The sequence below is a fragment of the Leptopilina heterotoma genome, unplaced genomic scaffold, assembly GCF_015476425.1.
Source record: "Leptopilina heterotoma isolate Lh14 unplaced genomic scaffold, ASM1547642v1 Lhet_8, whole genome shotgun sequence".
NCBI classification, from domain to species: domain Eukaryota; kingdom Metazoa; phylum Arthropoda; class Insecta; order Hymenoptera; family Figitidae; genus Leptopilina; species Leptopilina heterotoma.
The window spans coordinates 926,298-945,654 of record NW_025111180.1 but is presented as its reverse complement, the minus strand read 5'-3'; the positions used below and the strand labels follow the sequence as shown (position 1 = coordinate 945,654).

General features: G+C 28.5%; 1 protein-coding gene across 14 annotated transcripts in view; it reads left to right on the top strand.

Moving 5' to 3' along the window:
• LOC122511050 (glucose transporter type 1) overlaps nucleotides 1-19,357 on the top strand; it is a 303,150-nt gene that overhangs the window by 116,411 nt on the left and 167,382 nt on the right. For all 14 annotated transcript variants that reach the window (XM_043626066.1, XM_043626065.1, XM_043626063.1 and 11 more), the window contains 2 exons: nucleotides 14,718-14,878; nucleotides 16,053-16,412. In XM_043626066.1, the coding sequence (XP_043482001.1) occupies nucleotides 14,718-14,878; nucleotides 16,053-16,412 (521 nt within the window). The remainder of the gene's footprint in view (nucleotides 1-14,717; nucleotides 14,879-16,052; nucleotides 16,413-19,357) is intronic.

Sequence of the window (19,357 nt, the reverse complement as noted above, 5' to 3'; positions counted from 1 at the left end):
ATCGCCAATCATCGGTTGTCAATATTGGTCCAATATTGGCCGAATATTGGCAACCAAGAGAAAAAAATTTTTTTAAATAAATTTTTTTTAATTAAATAATAATAATAAAAAATTAATGTTTATAATTTTTGTTTAATATATTTATTTGTTTAATTATTTATTTTTAATAATTCATGTAAATAATAAATAATTTATTAATAATAAATTATAATTATTTAAAAATGCAGCAGCTATTAGAAAATAGCATTCTGCAAAAAAATTCTATCATTGAAAAATCAATGATAGGCGAGAGATATCCGCGTCATTAAATAGATTCGCAGATGATAGGCAAGAGATATCCGCGTCATTAAACGGATTCGCAGATATACTCTGGTCTCGCGACGAATCTCTCGATACTTATATACACTGGAGTCGCCGTGTCAGTTGCGAGAACGGTTACAGCGTCCCTCTTGCGGCAGAGATAAGAATTGTCACGTAAACTGCTAAATCGCTTTACCGACGGCCTTATTATACCCGCAGTTTACGTGACAATTCTTATCTCTGCCGCAAGAGGGACGCTGTAACCGTTCTCGCAACTGACACGGCGACTCCAGTGTATATAAGTATCGAGAGATTCGTCGCGAGACCAGAGTATATCTGCGAATCCGTTTAATGACGCGGATATCTCTTGTCTATCATCTGCGAATCTATTTAAAGACGCGGATTTCTCTCGCCTATCATTGATTTTTCAATGATAGAATTTTTTTGCAGAATGCTATTTTCTAATAGCTGCTGCATTTTTAAATAATTAAAATTTATTAATAATAAATTATTTATTATTTACATGAATTATTAAAAATAAATAATTAAACAAATAAATATATTAAACAAAAATTATAAACATTAATTTTTTATTATTATTATTTAATTAAAAAAAATTTATTTAAAAAAATTTTTTTCTCTTGGTTGCCAATATTCGGCCAATATTGGACCAATATTGACAACCGATGATTGTCGATGCCGTTACATCCCAAGCATCAGCCCATATTGGTCCAATATTGGGAGCCTTTATTGGACCGATGATCGGTCTCTTGGCTCCCAATATTGGACCGATATTGGACCGGTGAGAAATTTCTCACTGGGTAGTCATACTAACTGCTTCATTTAGTTGTAGTAACTAAATTTTCATAGTTCCTATAGGCGCCCGTAACAAATTGTAGTTGTAACAACTGTAAAAAATAGTTAAATTAACTATTTAAAGTAGTAAAATGAAATTATTTATTTGTTTTTTATTATTATTGAGGTCCATTTTTTTATATTTTCTCTTACCTATTTTTGTTCATATATAATTTATATATTAAATTCTTATACACCTAACAGAGAAAAATCCCCAAACGCCGGGGATTGAACGCACGACCCTAACATTCGCAAACCGATAACCTAACCACCTAACCACGCTCGCACGCTACGATGACTGGCATTGTACTTGAGGACATTCTTCTTAGATTCAGTCATAATAGGTTTGTTCTCGCTAGCTACACTTTCTACACTTTGTACAAAAGTGTACACTACGGCGTTCTCGTTACCAGAAGTGACGCAATAGTGTACACCTAACTCCCTAGAAGCCTCTGCACTTTTCCCTATTTTATTACACCCGATTGCGAACGAGTGTAATTGAGTGTTCTGATTAAAATGGCGGTAAAAGGACATTTTATTTAAAATGCATTAATTATTTTATGAACATAAAGTTATGATATATTTTTTAGTGACTTTCAATTTATAAAAATATTAGTAAGCAATTCTTATTTTGTTATAATATTTATATAAAGTACCACCTTATAAACAATTGACATTGTAAAGCAATTTTTAAATAATTATTCTCCCATTCATTAAAACCAAACTTTATTTATAGTGAATTAAAAAAAATTCCTCAATTTTATGATGGTAAACATATTTTTTAAAAAATAATAGAATTTATGAAAAAAATTAAGTTTGAAAGATAACCTTTAGAATATTTCAAAACATGTCGCTTCCGTTTTTCTTAAAACTTATGTGAAAATGAAGCTTAAAAATTCTAGTTTTATTTTCTGTAAAAATGAGCAATTCGGTTGAAATTAAGAAATTAATTAAATTTTACAAAGATGTCAGAGTTTAAACTGTGTAAAAATTTGAAAAAAATTAATTCCGCTCGGTACATATACATTTAACCTTCGAAATTCTTGTAAAATTGAATAATTATCCCAAATTTTCATGAATTGCCCATTTTAATGTTTACAGGTAATAATGGGAATAAATCCTATTATTTGAAAAAAAATTTACCATCATAAAACTAAAAAATTTTTCTTTTAAAATCACTAATAGTAAATAAATTTTGGCATTAATAAATAAGATAAATAATTATTTAAAAAATTGCTTCACAATGATAATTGTTTATAAGGTGGTTTGTTTTGAAATAAAATTTCAGATATAAAATTTTTTCGTGCACTTTCTCTAGACTTTTGCGTTCTCGCTAGATTTTGTACTTTGTTTAAGTGCGCATGCTCCGTTTTACACTCTTGTTACACTCGAGTGTAGCAGTGTAGCTAGCGAGAACAAACCTACCCAGACAGCACGTAAGCTTGCAGCAAGCTTGAGGCAAGCTTTCCGTGCAATATTTGCAGTATTGACGTGCAAGTTTGCGGCAAGCTTGCCACAAGCTTAAAATGTCTCACTTATAGCAAGCTTTATGTGCAAGTTTGCTGCAATATTGCACTACAAGCTTGCAGCAATATTGCACTAAAGGTTGGCGCAAACTTAATGTAATCTTATATGGAAATTGTTTATTATATAAAATTAATAATTTATTATTAGCAACAAATTTATATTTAATATTTTAAATTTTTATTAAACATTAAAAAATTATAACAACGTTATAATAATAATGTTATTAATTTCCCCAAAGAATTGGAGTTGGGAACTATTATCCATGATCAGTGGATAATAATTAAAAATTGTCACCGTCGTAGCAGACGTTAACTATACACATTATCATTTAAGATAATATGGTGAAAAGCCTGTTCAGCGGACCGATACTTATACTCTGCGCGAGACAAGTCGTGCGCGAGAGAGGTATTTCTTGCCATCTAGCAAGGAATTGGAAAACTAATAAAAGTTTCTCTTATAATTCTCTAATTCCCTGGTAGATGGCGAGAAATACCTCTCTCGCGCACGACTTGTCTCGCGCAGAGTATAAGTATCGGTCCGCTGAATAGGCTTTTCACCATATTATCTTAAATGATAATGTGTACAGTTCACGTCTGCTACGACGTTGACAATTTTTAATTATTATCCACTGATCATGGATAATAGTTCCCAACTCCAATTCTTTGGGGAAATTAATAACATTATTATTATAATGTTGTTATAATTTTTTAATGTTTAATAAAAATTATAAATATTAAATATAAATTTGTTGCTCATAATAAATTATTAATTTTATATAATAAACAATTTCCATATAAGATTACATTAAGTTTGCGGCAACCTTTAGTGCAATATTGCTGCAAGCTTGTAGTGCAATATTGCAGCAAACTTGCACATAAAGCTTGCTATAAGTGAGACATTTTAAGCTTGTGGCAAGCTTGCCGCAAACTTGCACGTCAATACTGCAAATATTGCACGGCAAGCTTGGCTCAAGCTTGCTGCAAGCTTACGTGCTATCTGGGTAATAACTACTCCGTTTAGTTGCAGTAACTAATTTTTTAAGCTTAAGGACTTAGTTGAAATGTAGCCAGCATATGATTTTAAATGACTCAACGATATTGCAGTAGTTAAAAGTACTGTTGAAAATAGTTATTTTCAGAATTTCTGTAGTAAAATTATCCACTTTTTACTAGTTATAAAAAAATTAAACTTACTATTTTCATATAGTAAAAATAACATAAAAATTGTTACTTTTATGACTTTTGTAGTTATAAAAATAAATGTTTCTTACCACCATAGAGATAAATTATTAAAAGCTAGTAAGAATAATTGGTTCTTTTAACTACATTAAACACAAAAATAACAAATTCCAGCGGTTGTTCTTACTCTTTGGAACAGTAAATTTTAATTTATTTTGCAAATAGCAAGAAATGGATATTTCTACTACAGAAATTCCGAAAATAACTATTTTTAACAGTACTTTTAACTACTGCACTATTGTTGAGTTATTCACAATCATAACGTGTAGTAGTAATTTTAACTATACATAAAACCTACTATTCAATTTTAGTTCCACTAACTATGGAAGTTTAGTTAAAATGCTGCTGAATATATTAGTTTTAACTATATTTTTTTAACTGCACATATGTGGATGCTTTTACCACTCACGTTTTTTCTCTGTAGAAAAAAATGATCTTTTCAACTGCATAAATAGTAAAAATAACTATTTTCAACAATTGATTTTACTATATGAAAACAGTAAATTTCTTTCTTTCTCTGCAACTATAGTAAGAAATAGTTGTTTTAACTACATAAATCATAAAAGTAACAACTTTCAGAGGTTGTATTTACTATATAAAAACAGTAAGTCTCATTTTGTTTGCAACTAATACAAAATAGTTATTTTTGATACCACAATAGTAAAATTAACTATTTTTAATAATAGTTTTTACTACTACACTATAGTTGAGCCATTTACAAGCATCTGTTAGTTATTTCAACTAAGTAAAGTAGTTATTTTAACTACATAAAACCAGCTACTTCTTTTTGGTTCCACTAACTGAGGAAGTGTTTGTTTAAAATGCTGCTGAATATGGTAGTTTTAACTACTTTTTTTCTAACTACACAAATGTGGTTGTTTTTACCATTCGCATTTTTTTCTGTGTGGCCACCAAAACTCGTGAATAAAATTCACGTCTATTTCCCGGTTTTTTCAAGGTTTCTAGGAAATTTTCAAGGTTTTTTTGTTGGTTCAAATTTTACTATAGTAATACTTAAAAAATTCAACTACTTCCACATTTATTATTATTTTTTATTGCCGAATTTTTTATAGGCTTTTCTTACGATTCTGAACAATCAATCGTATAGATTTTAAAAAATTCAGGGTTGCCACAAATATTTAATTTTATTTTTCCCTGACTTTTTCCTGATTTCCAGACAAAATTTTCACTTTTTCCCTGACCATAAAGAATATTCTGATTCACTCTAAAAATTATTAGATACTCAAAAAAACTTTCTGTTGCATTTACTTACGAATTTCTTAAATTGTAAAATTATTCGCAAACATCAATAACTAAATTTTTAAATAAGTATTTAATTAGGGTCAGTTGGGGTAAATAGAAACAAGGGGTAAATCGGAACAGTAGTTATTTCAGTTAAATAAAAAATTTTAAAAATAAATACGGCCTTACATCTTGAAGCTTATATTATCCCCAACAAGTTCTAAGTGTTTTCCTATTTCTTCCGTTTGTCAATTAGTAGTAGTACAGTGGAACCTCGATTATCCGAACCTCTGTTATTCGAACCCTCTATTATCCGAACCAAAAAACATTTTATCCGAACTTCTGCTATCCGAACTTTTTCTTGACCTTCCGAATCTTAACATTTATTTTCTCTATTTTTTTATTATTCATATTTTCGCGGGACATTTTTAGCATCTTTCAAAGCAAAATAACGAAATTTATGCCAAAAAAATCTTTAAAAAATCATGAATTCTCTGTTTCAGTAATTTATTATTATAAATTAATATATAAGTATATATACAATATACTTATATATCTTTAAAAAATGTATTAAATTAAATATATATAGTTCAACTGTTCAATTTTTTTACTTTAATTATGAAAATCATTAAAACCTCTATTATCCGAACTTTCAATTATCCGAACCCGGCCTTACCTAGGTTAGTTCGGATAATCGAGGTTCCACTGTATATACAAAAATATTTCCTATTGCACAAAAAATTAAAAATCAAAGAAGAAACCCTTTCACTTTCTTGACTCGCATTGGGAAAAAAATTAACTAAAAATTCATATTAAAATTTATATTTATCTCTTATTAATACTACAACAAAAATGAACTTTGATTTTTTAATTTTGCAAATTTTAATTAAAAATATGAGAATGTTTCTATTTACCCCTAAAAACTGGAAATTCGGGACAAGTAGGAACAGCAGAAATTTCAATAATATTTCTTATAATGGAATGAGAAAAAATTGTTTCTTTCAGACTACAACACTATTTTCAGCATTATATATGAGAATAAGAGAGAAAAGAAGAAAAAAACCTTTATTTGTGAAATGTGTTTCATCTTTTGGCTTTAAAACTCGACTTTTTTAAAAAAAAAAGCGCAATTTTCTTCTTTTTTTGACGGACATTTTTATTTTGAAAAACTGACATCGGATTCGTAATCAGCGACCTCAAAAACTCTCAAGTAGTTATTTTCATTAGCTAAGCCTTATTTTATTTTCGATTTTGTAATTTTGTTGTAAATCTTGCCATAAACATTCTTTTTTTATTATTGTTTGAATTAAAAAATTGTGAATTCTTTATTGTACTATAAATTTTTTTCACAAAGTAGAATAAATTTGTGGGTGTTTTTTTTTTTTTTTGTAAGAAAGAATCAACTGTTCCTATTTACCCCTAAATTTTAGCAAAGTTGAAAAATTTAGGGGTAAATAGAAACAGTTGATTATTACGATTTAATAATTCCCATATTTTTTACTACTCCATAAAATTGTTCCACGGAAGTGAAATAATAACTCAACACACAAAAAAACCGAAAGTATTCGGATTTAAAAGAAAAAACTGATGTTATTGGTAAAACTTATAGCAAATCTGTTCCTATTTACCCCAACTGACCCTATTATTTTTCCATAGGAATTAAAATTCTTCAAAACATTCAAATTCAAACATGTTTAAAATTCAACAACTTATAAAAATATTATTATAAAACATGAAGATACCAATTACTCCGAGTCTTCAACTCGAAGTGATTGATATCTTCATATTTTATAAACATTTTAATTTCCATAAAATTTTTCAAAAAAAAAAAAAATTAAATTATTTACAAAAATTATAATAAAATTCGTTGCATGAATTCAATTTCTTTTTAATACAATTTTAAATAAATTTCTCGAAAATAAAATTATCTTCAAAAACTTTTTGCAAGAATTAAATTAGGTACATTTCACAAATAATGGAATTCTTCGCTGAAATTCAAAAATTTTCAAAATTTACATTTTTAATACAAGTTTTCAAAAGAATATAATTATTTAAACAAAATGTAACAAAATTCGTTGCATAATTATTTTTACAAGTAATAAAATTTTCCACATGAATTCAATTATTTAAAAAAAAATTGATAAAATTCGTTGTAAGAATTCCATTATTTTCATAAATTATAAATTTTTCTGAGGATTTCAATTATTTATAATACAATTTAAAGTAAATTCCTAGAAAAATGGAATTATTTTCTTAATTTTTTTATAAGAATTTAATTACATTTCACGAATATAATTAAATTCAAATATTTTCACAATCTACTTTTTTAATAAAAGTTCTAAAAAGAATTCAATTATTTAAGAAAAATGTAATAAAATTCGATGCAGGAATTCAATTATTTTCATAAATAATAAGATTCAATTATGTTTTATGTATTTTATCAATTATGTAATTTTTAAAATTCATGCTATAATGCTTTTAATCTTCAATTATTATCTAAAATTTTAACTAATATTCATTTCAAAATCAATTTTTATTGGAAAATTCTACAAGAATTCAATTATTAAAATACAAAAATAAATAATTTATTGAATAAATGAATGTTTTTCGAAACTAAATTAACATACAGAATTTTATCAACAAATTTGATTTTTGTAAAGTTTTAACCCATTAACGCCCAAATGTCCAAAATTTTTGACTGAAGTTCAAGGTAAGAATTTTTATCCTAAATGATTAGACTTTTAAAAACCCTTCAATACTAGGGGGTATTGGGGTCCGCTCTTTCAGAATCCGGGGTTGAAAAAGCATTTCGACCATCAAGAAAACCAATATGGCGCCCAAAATGGAGAAAATACTGAAAAAATTGTATGTTTTTTTTTTGAAACACGCTTTTCACATCAATAAGATTTTTTTGGGCGGGTCTCATGTAAGCTATAGGTGGATAAAGTAGTTGTACATTCGAACTGTGTAATTGAAAACTTGAAAATTCAAGATGGCGGATCCAATATGGCGGCTAAAAATTTTTGATAATCGATAAAATTGCATGATATTACTCACTCGGGGGTTTTTGGGATCGCTGATTACGAATATGAAGTTTAATTTTTAAAATTCAAAATGGTGGATCCAATATGGCGGATAAAAATTTTTGAAAATCGATAAAATTGCATGAAATTATTCACTCGGGGGTTTTTGGGGTCGCTGATTACGAATATGAAGTTCAATTTTTAAAATTCAAAATAGCGGATCCAATATGGCGGATAAAATCTTTTTAACCCTTTAATGGCCGAGTTTTTTGCCGTTATTATAAACGTATAATGTTTAGTAAATTCGATTATTCTATTATTCAATATAAAAAAAAAAATTTTTTTTAACATGTTCCACCCCTTAAAACCACCCCTAACGTATATTACTACCCTAAAAAATTGATAATTAATCTAAGTAATAAATTAAATATTTTTTAGCTCCTGTCAGCTTTATAATTATTTATAAATATTCTCTGGTTGTTAAAAAATGCAAAAGAATTATAAATAACCACTTGAACATCACCCTCAAAGTCAAATAATCACCTCTTGACGATATTAATTTTTGTGAATATTTAAAAAAAATCTATAGATTCTAAATGCATCTAAAATATAAAAAAATGTTTCTAAGTGACACAGATATGGATAATAATGTTAATCACCCCCCCCCCCTTGGAACTCACCCCTATTTAATAATTATTCTTACATACTGTCAATAGTTTTGAACAATTAAAAAAGTCATTTTTATTAATTCTATACGTTTCGAAAATACGAAAAAATATTTTTATGGTGACTGGGTAATGATAGTAAATATAAACTACCCTTAAAAAAATAATCCTAAGGTCAAATAACCACCCTTTCATGATAAAAAGTTTTGTATTAGATTTTTAAAAATTATTAATTCTAATTGATTTTAAATCATAAAATGTTTTTCAGAATTACACAGTTATAGATGAAAATAATAATAAACAGCATCCTCAGAACTCACCCCTATTTAATAACTGTTCCTAGATACAATTATAGTTTAATTGGAGAAATTTGTTATTATCTTTGTATATTGGGTAAATGGTTTGATATATTTTTTTATCAATGTTGAACAATTGTGATTCTGAAAACTGGAAAAAGATAATTTATATTAATTTTAACCAATTTACGACATTTTACCTTTTGCAATTTTTATTCCTTTCTCCTTTTTTCTTTTATCGTTCCATACTGAAAGGATTCATTGGAAACCCCCGAGTAACAAGTTTCCGGCAAATATGATGAATTTTTAATTTATTGTCCGCCATATTGGATCCGCCATTTTGAATTTTTAAAAACTGACATCATATTCGTAATCAGCGACCCCGAAAACCCCCGAGTAACAAGTTTCAGGCGAATATGATGAATTTTTAATTTATTGGCCGCCATATTGGATCCGCCATTTTGAATTTTTGAAAACTGACATCAGATTCGTAATCAGCGACCTCGAAAACCCCCGAGTAATAAATTTTAGGCGAATTCGGTAGATTTTTAAATTGTTTTGTTTGTTGGGGGTAGTTTTCATTAATTTTCTTTTTACCCCGAGGAAAATTTTTGTTATTAATTTTTTTTTACAAAGATTACAATATTTTTAAACATTTGTTACTGCGTAAGCCGAAAAAAAAATTTTTTTCTTAAATTTATACCTTTTTTACAATTTTTGTCATTTTTCGCGTTTTTTAAAGGGGTGTATTTCAGAAAGGGTAGTTTTTTGGAAAATGAGAAGCATATGTATTTATTACTCTTGTTCACCCCTTCAAAATGAGACCTTAGCGGATTTGATCCGTTAAGTTTTAGGAAAGTTATGATTTTTTGAAGTAGGTGGTACGTATGTGTACCACTGGCCATTAAAGGGTTAAAATAGATAAAATTGCATGGAATTACTTACTCGGGGGTTTTTGGGGTCGCTGATTACGAATATGAAGTTCAATTTTTAAAATTCAAAATGGCGGATCCAATATGGCGGATAAAAATTTTTGAAAATCGATAAAATTGCATGAAATTACTCACTCGGGGGTTTTCGGGGTCGCTGATTACTCTCACCACGTGTATTGCCATTTGTTTGTATCCTCAGTAGCTTGTTTTTGATATGAAATTCACGAGACAGCTCGCAGCTAGGTTTGCTGTACGTAAGTTGACTTAAATTTCTCGAGAAGGAAATATTTCTCGCGCTTTACATTTCTAGTCGTTTCGTGAAGGGTTTTAATTTATTTTATAGATGAGAATGTGCTTATTGTTGCTTTTTTAAGTGTTTTTTAATATCTTTTTATATTTTGTGTTTCCATTGCATTGTATTGCGTACAAATCATTTTTCGCAAAATATCATATTTGGGTTGATGTGCAACACTTTTTTTGGGGTCGACGTAACTACTTTTTACGTGCCATAACTGCGATTCACATGATGAATAAAAAATTATTAGTTATTTTCCTTTAATTATATTCCTTATTCAGTTATGAATAAATAAAAAATTAAACAAAAAAAAAATTTTTTTCTTTGGTGAAATCTTCACTTTTTAGAGGTCAACTATACCTTAGTAAATTTTTTTTGGCAGATTTCGATTAGTTTACATTGAAAAAGCCTAAAATTAATAATTAAAGAGATTTTCATCGATATTTATGCATTACATACCTGAATTTTACTGGTGTTGCACATCACCCCAATATATATATATATAAATATTCTATTATAATGCCTCTAAGTCAATCAATTTCGAAATATTTAAAAATTTAAATATTTGACATGTTTTTCGTCCAACGAAAAAAAACGTTGCACATCACCGCACAACATCCTACAACAAAATTAAAAAATTAAAAAATACAAAAAAATATTTAAAAATTGTTCAAAAAATTTTTAAAAAAAGGAGACTTTTAACTTTGTCGACCTCCACGTGGTGAGAGTTCGGCAACGCCAGAAAAACGTGACGGCTAACAAACAAAATAAACTCTCCAAAACAACTAGAAATTTATGAATTTGTAGTATTCAATTTTGAAAATTGCACTTTTAAAATTCGTAATCAGCGACCCCGAAAACCCCCGAGTAAGTAATTTTAGTCAATTTTATCTATTTTAAAAAGTTTTTATCCGCCATATTGGATCCGCCATTTTGAATTTTAAAAATTGAACTTCATATTCGTAATCAGCGACCCCAAAACCCCCAAGTGAGTAATTTCATGCAATTTTATCGATTTTCAAAAATTTTTATCCGCTATATTGGATCCGCCATTTTGAATTTTAAAAATTAAACTTCAGATTCGTAATCTGCGACCACAAAAATCCCCGAGTGAGTAATTTCATGCAATTTTATCGATTTTCAAAAATTTTTATCCGCCATTTTGAATTTTTAAAATTAAACTTCATATTCGTAATCATCGACCTTAAAAACCCCCGAGTAAGTAATTCCATGCAATTTTATCTATTTTAAAAAGATTTTATCCGCCATATTGGATCCGCCATTTTGAATTTTAAAAATTGAACTTCATATTCGTAATCAGCGACCCCAAAACCCCCCAAGTGAGTAATTTCATGCAATTTTATCGATTATCAAAAATTTTTATCCGCCACATTGGATCCGCCATTTTGAATTTTTAAAATTAAACTTCATATTCGTAATCAGCGACCCCGAAAACCCCCAAAAAGTAATTTTCAGATGATTTAAATCAAGTTTTGAATATTGATGATGCTTTTGCTATTTATCAAGTATTTTGCTCTGATTTTTCTGCCATTTTGGATCCGCCATCTTGAATTTTCAAGTTGTCAATTACACAGTTCGAATGTACAACTACTTTATCCACCTATAGCTTACATGAGACCCGCCCAAAAAAATCTTATTGATGTGAAAAGCGTGTTTCAAAAAAAAACATACAATTTTTTCAGTATTTTCTCCATTTTGGGCGCCATATTGGTTTTCTTGATGGTCGAAATGCTTTTTCAACCCCGGATTCTGAAAGAGCGGACCCCAATACCCCCTAGTATTGAAGGGTTTTTAAAAGTCTAATCATTTAGGATAAAAATTTTTACCTTGAACTTCAGTCAAAAATTTTGGACATTTGGGCGTTAATGGGTTAATAAAATTTTCAAGAATAATAAAATTTTTCGAGGAATTCAATTGAAATTATATTAAACAATTCTATTATGAATTTTATTATTTATGAAAATAATTGAATTATTGCAAAGTTTGCTTAGAATTTTATCAAAATTTTTTTTTTAAATAATTGAATTCTTCTGAAAAATTTTATTAAAACTGTAGATATTGAAAATCGTTGAATTAAGAAAAATTTTTTGAAAATAATTGAAATTTTGCAAAGAATTTTATTAAAATTTTTGAAAATAATTGAAATTTGGAGAAGAATTTTATTATTTTTAAAGATAATTGAATTTTTATGAGAATTTTTTTTCATTTTCGAACATAATTGAATTTCTGCGAAGAATTTTATTACTTTTGAAAATAATTGAATTTCTGCAATCATTTTTAACTTCTCCAAAATTCAATTTTTTTTCAGTTACTTAAATAAAAATCTCCGACTTTTCCCTGAATTCCCTGATTTTTCTGACCTGTGGAAATCCTGAAAAATTTTAATTTTTACAAAAAATAAAATTTTGAAAATGGTCAAAATTTTTTTTTTTCAGTTTTATTAATATATATAACACTAAAATTCAAGGTTTATAAAAAAATTCACGTCCAATTCATGGTTTTTTCAAGGTTTGACAAAATTCACGTCCATTTCAAGGTTTTCAAGGTTTCAAGGTCCGGTGGCCACCCTGACTTGAAATGCCCAAAAATACTAGAAAAAAAAATCATAACAACATTTAAATAGTTGCAAAGTCGTATTTTTTATGCTGCCTAGATGGGTGTTGACACCGTCTCACAACTGGTGATATGCTGTGTCTCACACCCAGAAATTGGCGCTATTTTAAAAAAGGAAAATTAAATTATTTTCAACCGTAGATTGGATCAATGCAATATTGCATCACAAAATATAAGGAAAACACTAAAAGAAAATGCATTACATTTACCTTTTCCAATTAATTAACTTGGAAAAAAAGAACTTTGCATTTATTGAAAAAACGCTTTTTAGTCGATTATCACCCTCAGTGTTGGTATTTAACAAAAACAGTTTATATATCCGCTTCGGCGTACACGAAAAAGTTGGCTCATATAAAAAGAAATGTTTTTATATAAACCAATCGGCTTTTAACTATTGCATGTTAAAAAAAATTGACTGTATCACAACTGGAGACTCTCCCCTATCGAAAAAAACAGATACGTATTTTTTTATTTTTGTTTAATTATTCAAATTTTCGAGTTATGAATTTTCGAAATAACTTAAATAACTTTTAATTGTAGACCTATATTTAGTAGCCTATAAGTCCTAAAATATTGAGTTTAGAAAAAAGTTGTCAAAGAATGAAAGTTTTAGTTTTCTTTCGACTTTTAAGACATGTAAACAAAAAAATTTTTTTTAAACAAAATTCTTTGACAACTGTTTTCTAAACTCAATATTTTCGGACTCATAAGCTACTAAATATAGGTCTACAATTAAAAGTTATTTAAGTTATTTCGAAAATTCATAACTCGAAAATTTGGATAATTAAACAAAAATAAAAAAATACGTATCTGTTTTTTTCGATAGGGGACACTGAGAAAACTGGAGTATTGGACTAAACATCTGGAGGGACAAATCGTTCATATTTGAGAGTTAGCTATTGGATAACAATCTAAATGTTCAAATTCACCATTGACAGATATTCGTGCCATTTCTCTAACAGAGGGACAAATTAACCATCTTGAGAAATCCCTTCCTTATCCGGCGCGAAATGAATAAATATGTCAACCTAACCCCTAAATTAAATACATAAAATGTCAGAAAAATAATTTCGCGCGCATCAGATCGTACACATTTTCTGCGCAACTTTTAACCCTCAGATATAATGGGAGAGAATATACAAGTAGATTTCCATTATCAATTCAAAATTTATTTTAGAAGGACTATTTAACTCTCTTCACAAGCAAAGGAAACATACACTTTTTAAACCTCTGAATTTGACTCTCCAGTTTTCTCAGTGGAGAGTCTCCAGTTGTGAGACACCTCCAGTTGTGAGACAGTCAATTTTTTTTAACATGCAATAGTTAAAAGCCGATTGGTTTGTATAAAAAATATAAACCAATCGGCTTTTTAATATTGCATGTTAAAAAAAATAGACTGTCTCACAACTGGAGGTGTCTCACAACTAGAGACTCTTCCCTATATTTAGAAAATAAATTTATATATATTTAAAATTTAAATTTAAAAAAAATTTAAACAAATAGTGAAAAAAAATTCTCAATCAAACGTCAAAAAATAGTGAAACAATAAATAGAACAACAACAAAAAACGGAAAATTCCCTTTTTTTGGAAAATATGAAAGAGCTTTTGGCGTGAGTGAAAGAGATTTTTTTTATTTAGAAAAATTTTAATTTAATTAAAAATTTTAATGAAGGTTAATTTAAATTAAAAAAATAATTTTTTTCTTGCAGAATATTGAGAGTTTTATGAAAGATGTACATAAAGCGAGGTATGGAGAAGATATGTCGGACAGTACAGCAAATAATTTATATTCATTGGCAGTCAGTATATTTGCAATCGGAGGGATGCTTGGAGGATTTAGTGGGGGAACAATTGCTAACAGATTTGGCAGGTTTGTCAATTTTTTGCAATTAATTATTAAATTTTCTTTTTCCCTACAACTACTTTGTCATTTCCCAACAGAATTGAACTTTTTTCCTTTAAATCCGATTTTTCCCTATTTTTTCCTCAAAAATAATTTTTAAATAATTTTGAGAATGTTTTTCGAGAATTTAAAAATGGTGAAAACGAAATTAAATTCTAATTTATCTAAAAGTTTTTCCCCTATAACTTTTTTAAAATACAATTATTTTCTATAATTTCTAACTAAAATTGTTAGCTAAATAAAATTATTTTGAAAAAGTTGCCCGAGATTTCAATTTTCAAACCTCGGACTTAATTTAGAAATAAAAACATGTTTCTAATTTCATATAATTATTAATAATCGAATCCAGGTAGTTTAACAATTCGAAGGCTCCTAAATGAAAACATATTATTCGCAAGAGCGTTTATAAAACACGTAAAAATATCAAAGGAAAAAAAAAGAAAACATGCTTATTTAAAATGAAAGTTTTTTAAGGCTATGTTACAATTTTTAATATTTATTATTTTTAAAGTGTAAACAAATTGCAAAAATATAAGTTAATAAAATTGTTTTATTCAAGCTAAATTAACTTTAAATAATAAAAATTATTTATTTGGCATTTTATATTAGCTTAAAATAAATGACAAAATTTAAAAAAATTAGCCTAAAAAATATTTCAAATAAAAACGCTTTTTTAAAATTTTTTTTCGTGAGTTACGTGTTTTATAATTTCTCTTGCGGATAATGTGTTTTTATTTAGGAGCCATCGAATTAATATAATTGATTTTCAATTTTTTTTTAAATTTTTACCTTCTCCAATTTTTTGAGTCTTGGAATTAAAATTTCCAGTAAATAAATAGTTTTTGAATTATCAAAATATTTTTTGAATTATCAAAATATTTTTTGAATATCAATTTATTAATTATTTACTTGGGAAAATGAATTCTAAGATTAAAAAAATTGCAGACGGTAAATAATTTAAAAAATACTAGCCAAATAGTTGTACGCGGTGAAAAAAAGTGTCAATTATTAAATTCTCGAAGAAATTTCTTAGAAATTATTTGAAAAATTTCTCTAGCGAAAAATTGAAGAAAATAATATCCTAACCGTAAGAAAAAAAATTTTAAAAAAACTTAAATTCCTCTTTTTGTTCTAATTGCAGAAAAGGAGGCTTATTGCTAAACAACGTGCTGGGCGTCGTAGGGGCATGCCTCATGGGCTTCACAAAAATTGCCCATTCATATGAAATGTTGTTCTTTGGCCGTTTTATCATAGGTGTAAATTGTGGTTTAAACACATCATTGGTTCCAATGTACATATCGGAGATAGCACCATTGAACCTAAGAGGCGGCCTAGGCACGGTGAACCAGCTCGCTGTTACGGTGGGCCTCCTAGTCTCCCAGGTGCTGGGTATCGAACAAATTCTTGGTACAAACGATGGCTGGCCTGTTCTACTTGGACTTGCCATTTGTCCTGCCATTTTACAACTATTACTCCTGCCAATTTGTCCAGAATCTCCAAGGTAGTCAAATTCTCTCTTATCAATTATTTAGCATCCTCTTTTTAAAAGAAAAAACATATTACAACACACTTTTCAGTATTCCACAGAAACTGTTGTAAGTAGTTTAATATCAGCTTTGGTAAACATTTTTTTACTTTTATTCAATTTTTAATATTAGGGTTGTCACAAATAATTAATTTCCTTTTCCCTGACTTTTCCCCGATTTTCAGAAAAAATTTTCACTTTTTCCCTGACCTTAAAGAATATTCTGATTCTCTAGAAAAATTATTAGATACTCAAAAAAATGTTCTCTTATATTTATTTAATTTAAATGTAAAATTATTCGAAAACATCAATAACTTCACTTTTAAATAAATATTAATTTAATCATTATTATTTTTCAATAGAAATTAAGATTTTTAAAAATGTCAAATTCAATAACTTTGAAGAAAAAAATATTGTAGGTTACATATAAAATGATAAAAATTGTGATAAATTATATACATTTTAAGTTGAGTCTCCAATAAGACAAGGTGCGCATCGATGTTCATAGCTATAGGTATACTAAAGTATGATGTGGTATATCTATAGCTATGAACATCGATGCGCACCTTCTCTCACATTGGAGACTCAACTTAAGTGATTTGCAAGTTTCTTTAAGATCTCTTAACCTTATAAATATCTTGTTAAAGTTGTCAACCTGAAAAAATTGTATGTTCTCGAAATGAAATTATCTTCAAAACTCTGTTGAAATCGTATGTTTTTCAACTGTCTTTTGAAAATGAATGTTTTTTAGCACACTCGCGAAATGGTATGTTTTTCAGTGCGTATTTGAAACAGAATGGTTTTCAGCGCAAAGCTGAAATAGTATGGTTTATCACCCAAGCGACGGAATGTTGTCACAAAACATGAATAAATATCGTTAATTCCGAGTCTTTGACTCAAAGTGATCGATTTCTTCATGTTTAATAATAATTGAGGGATGGTCGAGTGATAAATTCATATTATTTTATATTATAAGAATATTGTTACTGTAACTTCTTCAAAATTATTTTCATCAATTCAATTACCCAGTGAGAAATTTCTTACCGGTCCAATATCCCAGGCGGAAATTTCCAACCGGCGCGGATCCTAGCCCGTACTGACGCCGGTGTAACTGTACTGGCTCGGAACCGCCTGCCAACCGAATGTGAACGGGCATTCTACCGAATAGTGACTAGGCCAGGAGCGCGCTGGCAACCGGCTCGGAACTGGCATTCTACAGCCCGCTGACCAGCCGGGAGAAGCCGTTCCGTGTATAATTCAACCGGCTGGGACCTGGCACTCTACCGACCGTGGATTTTTCATTTAATAGCCAGCCGAGCGCTGGCATTCTACCGACTGACAACCGGATCGGATCCAAATGATAATTTCAACAAATATCAATAAAAAAATAATAATTAATTGCAAAAGATAAATACTGATGACAATTCATTGACAGTTCACTTTACACATTTTTTTTATTTTTTTATACACTTAAACGCAATTTTTTATTACATACACATTTGAAAAATCCTAACGCTTGGAGGTACGAACCTACGCCTAACCGAATATTTACGCACCGAAATCTCGCACGCTAACCACTATGCTACGCTCGCATGGGACTCTCAAATCTTAAATACTCTCAAGTGTCACAAGCTGAAATGAAACTTGTCGAATAACTACGCGTCAATGCTACAGCTATATTTTTATTATTATGTAATATATTAAATAATTGTATCTCAATATAATAATATTGAACATAATAATATTAATAATTTTAATTAATATCACAATAATAATAAATTTATTATTATTGAGATATTATTAATTAACATTAATATTATTGAGAATTAATAATAAATTATTAACATGAATATTAATATTTATTAATATTTATTAATATTAATAATTTATTATTAATTCTCAATAATATTAATTAATAATATCTCAATAATAATAAATTTATATTAATAGTATAAATTTATTTATAATAATTATAAACTATAAGTGCAAAACAAATTTTTTTAATTAATTTTGAAAAAACTCTTAATAAATAATTACTTAATATTTTGATTAAATTCATTTATTAATTAATCATTATTTTCTAAAATAATGCAATTAATTATTGTAATAATTATTTAGTTATGACACATTTATTAAAAATAAATTTATAATGTGATTTATAATGTGACAATAAATGACGACATCCGCAGTCGGATCCGGCCCAGCACCGAGCCAGTACAGACTTAACATATCCGTCATTCTTCCGACGCCGCAGAAGAATAAGATCCGCCGGCGGAAGAAATCCAGTACCGAGCCGGTACTGACAATAGTGGGAAGACGGATCCGACAGTCGGAGCATAATCTGTACCGCGCCGGTTGCTTTTTCAGATCCGAATCGGTACAGACCGTCGGTACTTGCGGTCTGTACGGGCGCGGATCCCAGCCGGTTGTAAATTCCGACATTCGTCCGACTTTTCCGCCTGGGATTGGGAGCCAAGAGACCAATCATCGGTCCAATAAAGGCTCCCAATATTGGACCAATATGGGCTGATGCTTGGGATGTAACGGGTTCGCCAAGCATCGGTTGTTAATATTGGTCCAATATTGGCCGAATATTGGCAACCAAGAGAAAAAAATTTTTTTAAATAAATTTTTTTAATTAAATAATAATAATAAAAATTAATGTTTATAATTTTTGTTTAATATATTTATTTGTTTGATTATTTATTTTTAATAATTCATGTAAATAATAAATAATTTATTATTTATAAATTATAATTATTTAAAAATGCAGCAACTATTAGGAAATAGCATTCTGCAAAAAAATTCTATCATTGAAAAATCAATGATAGGCGAGAGATATCCGCGTCATTAAACAGATTCGCAGATATACTCTGGTCTCGCGACGAATCTCTCGATACTTATATACACTGGAGTCGCCG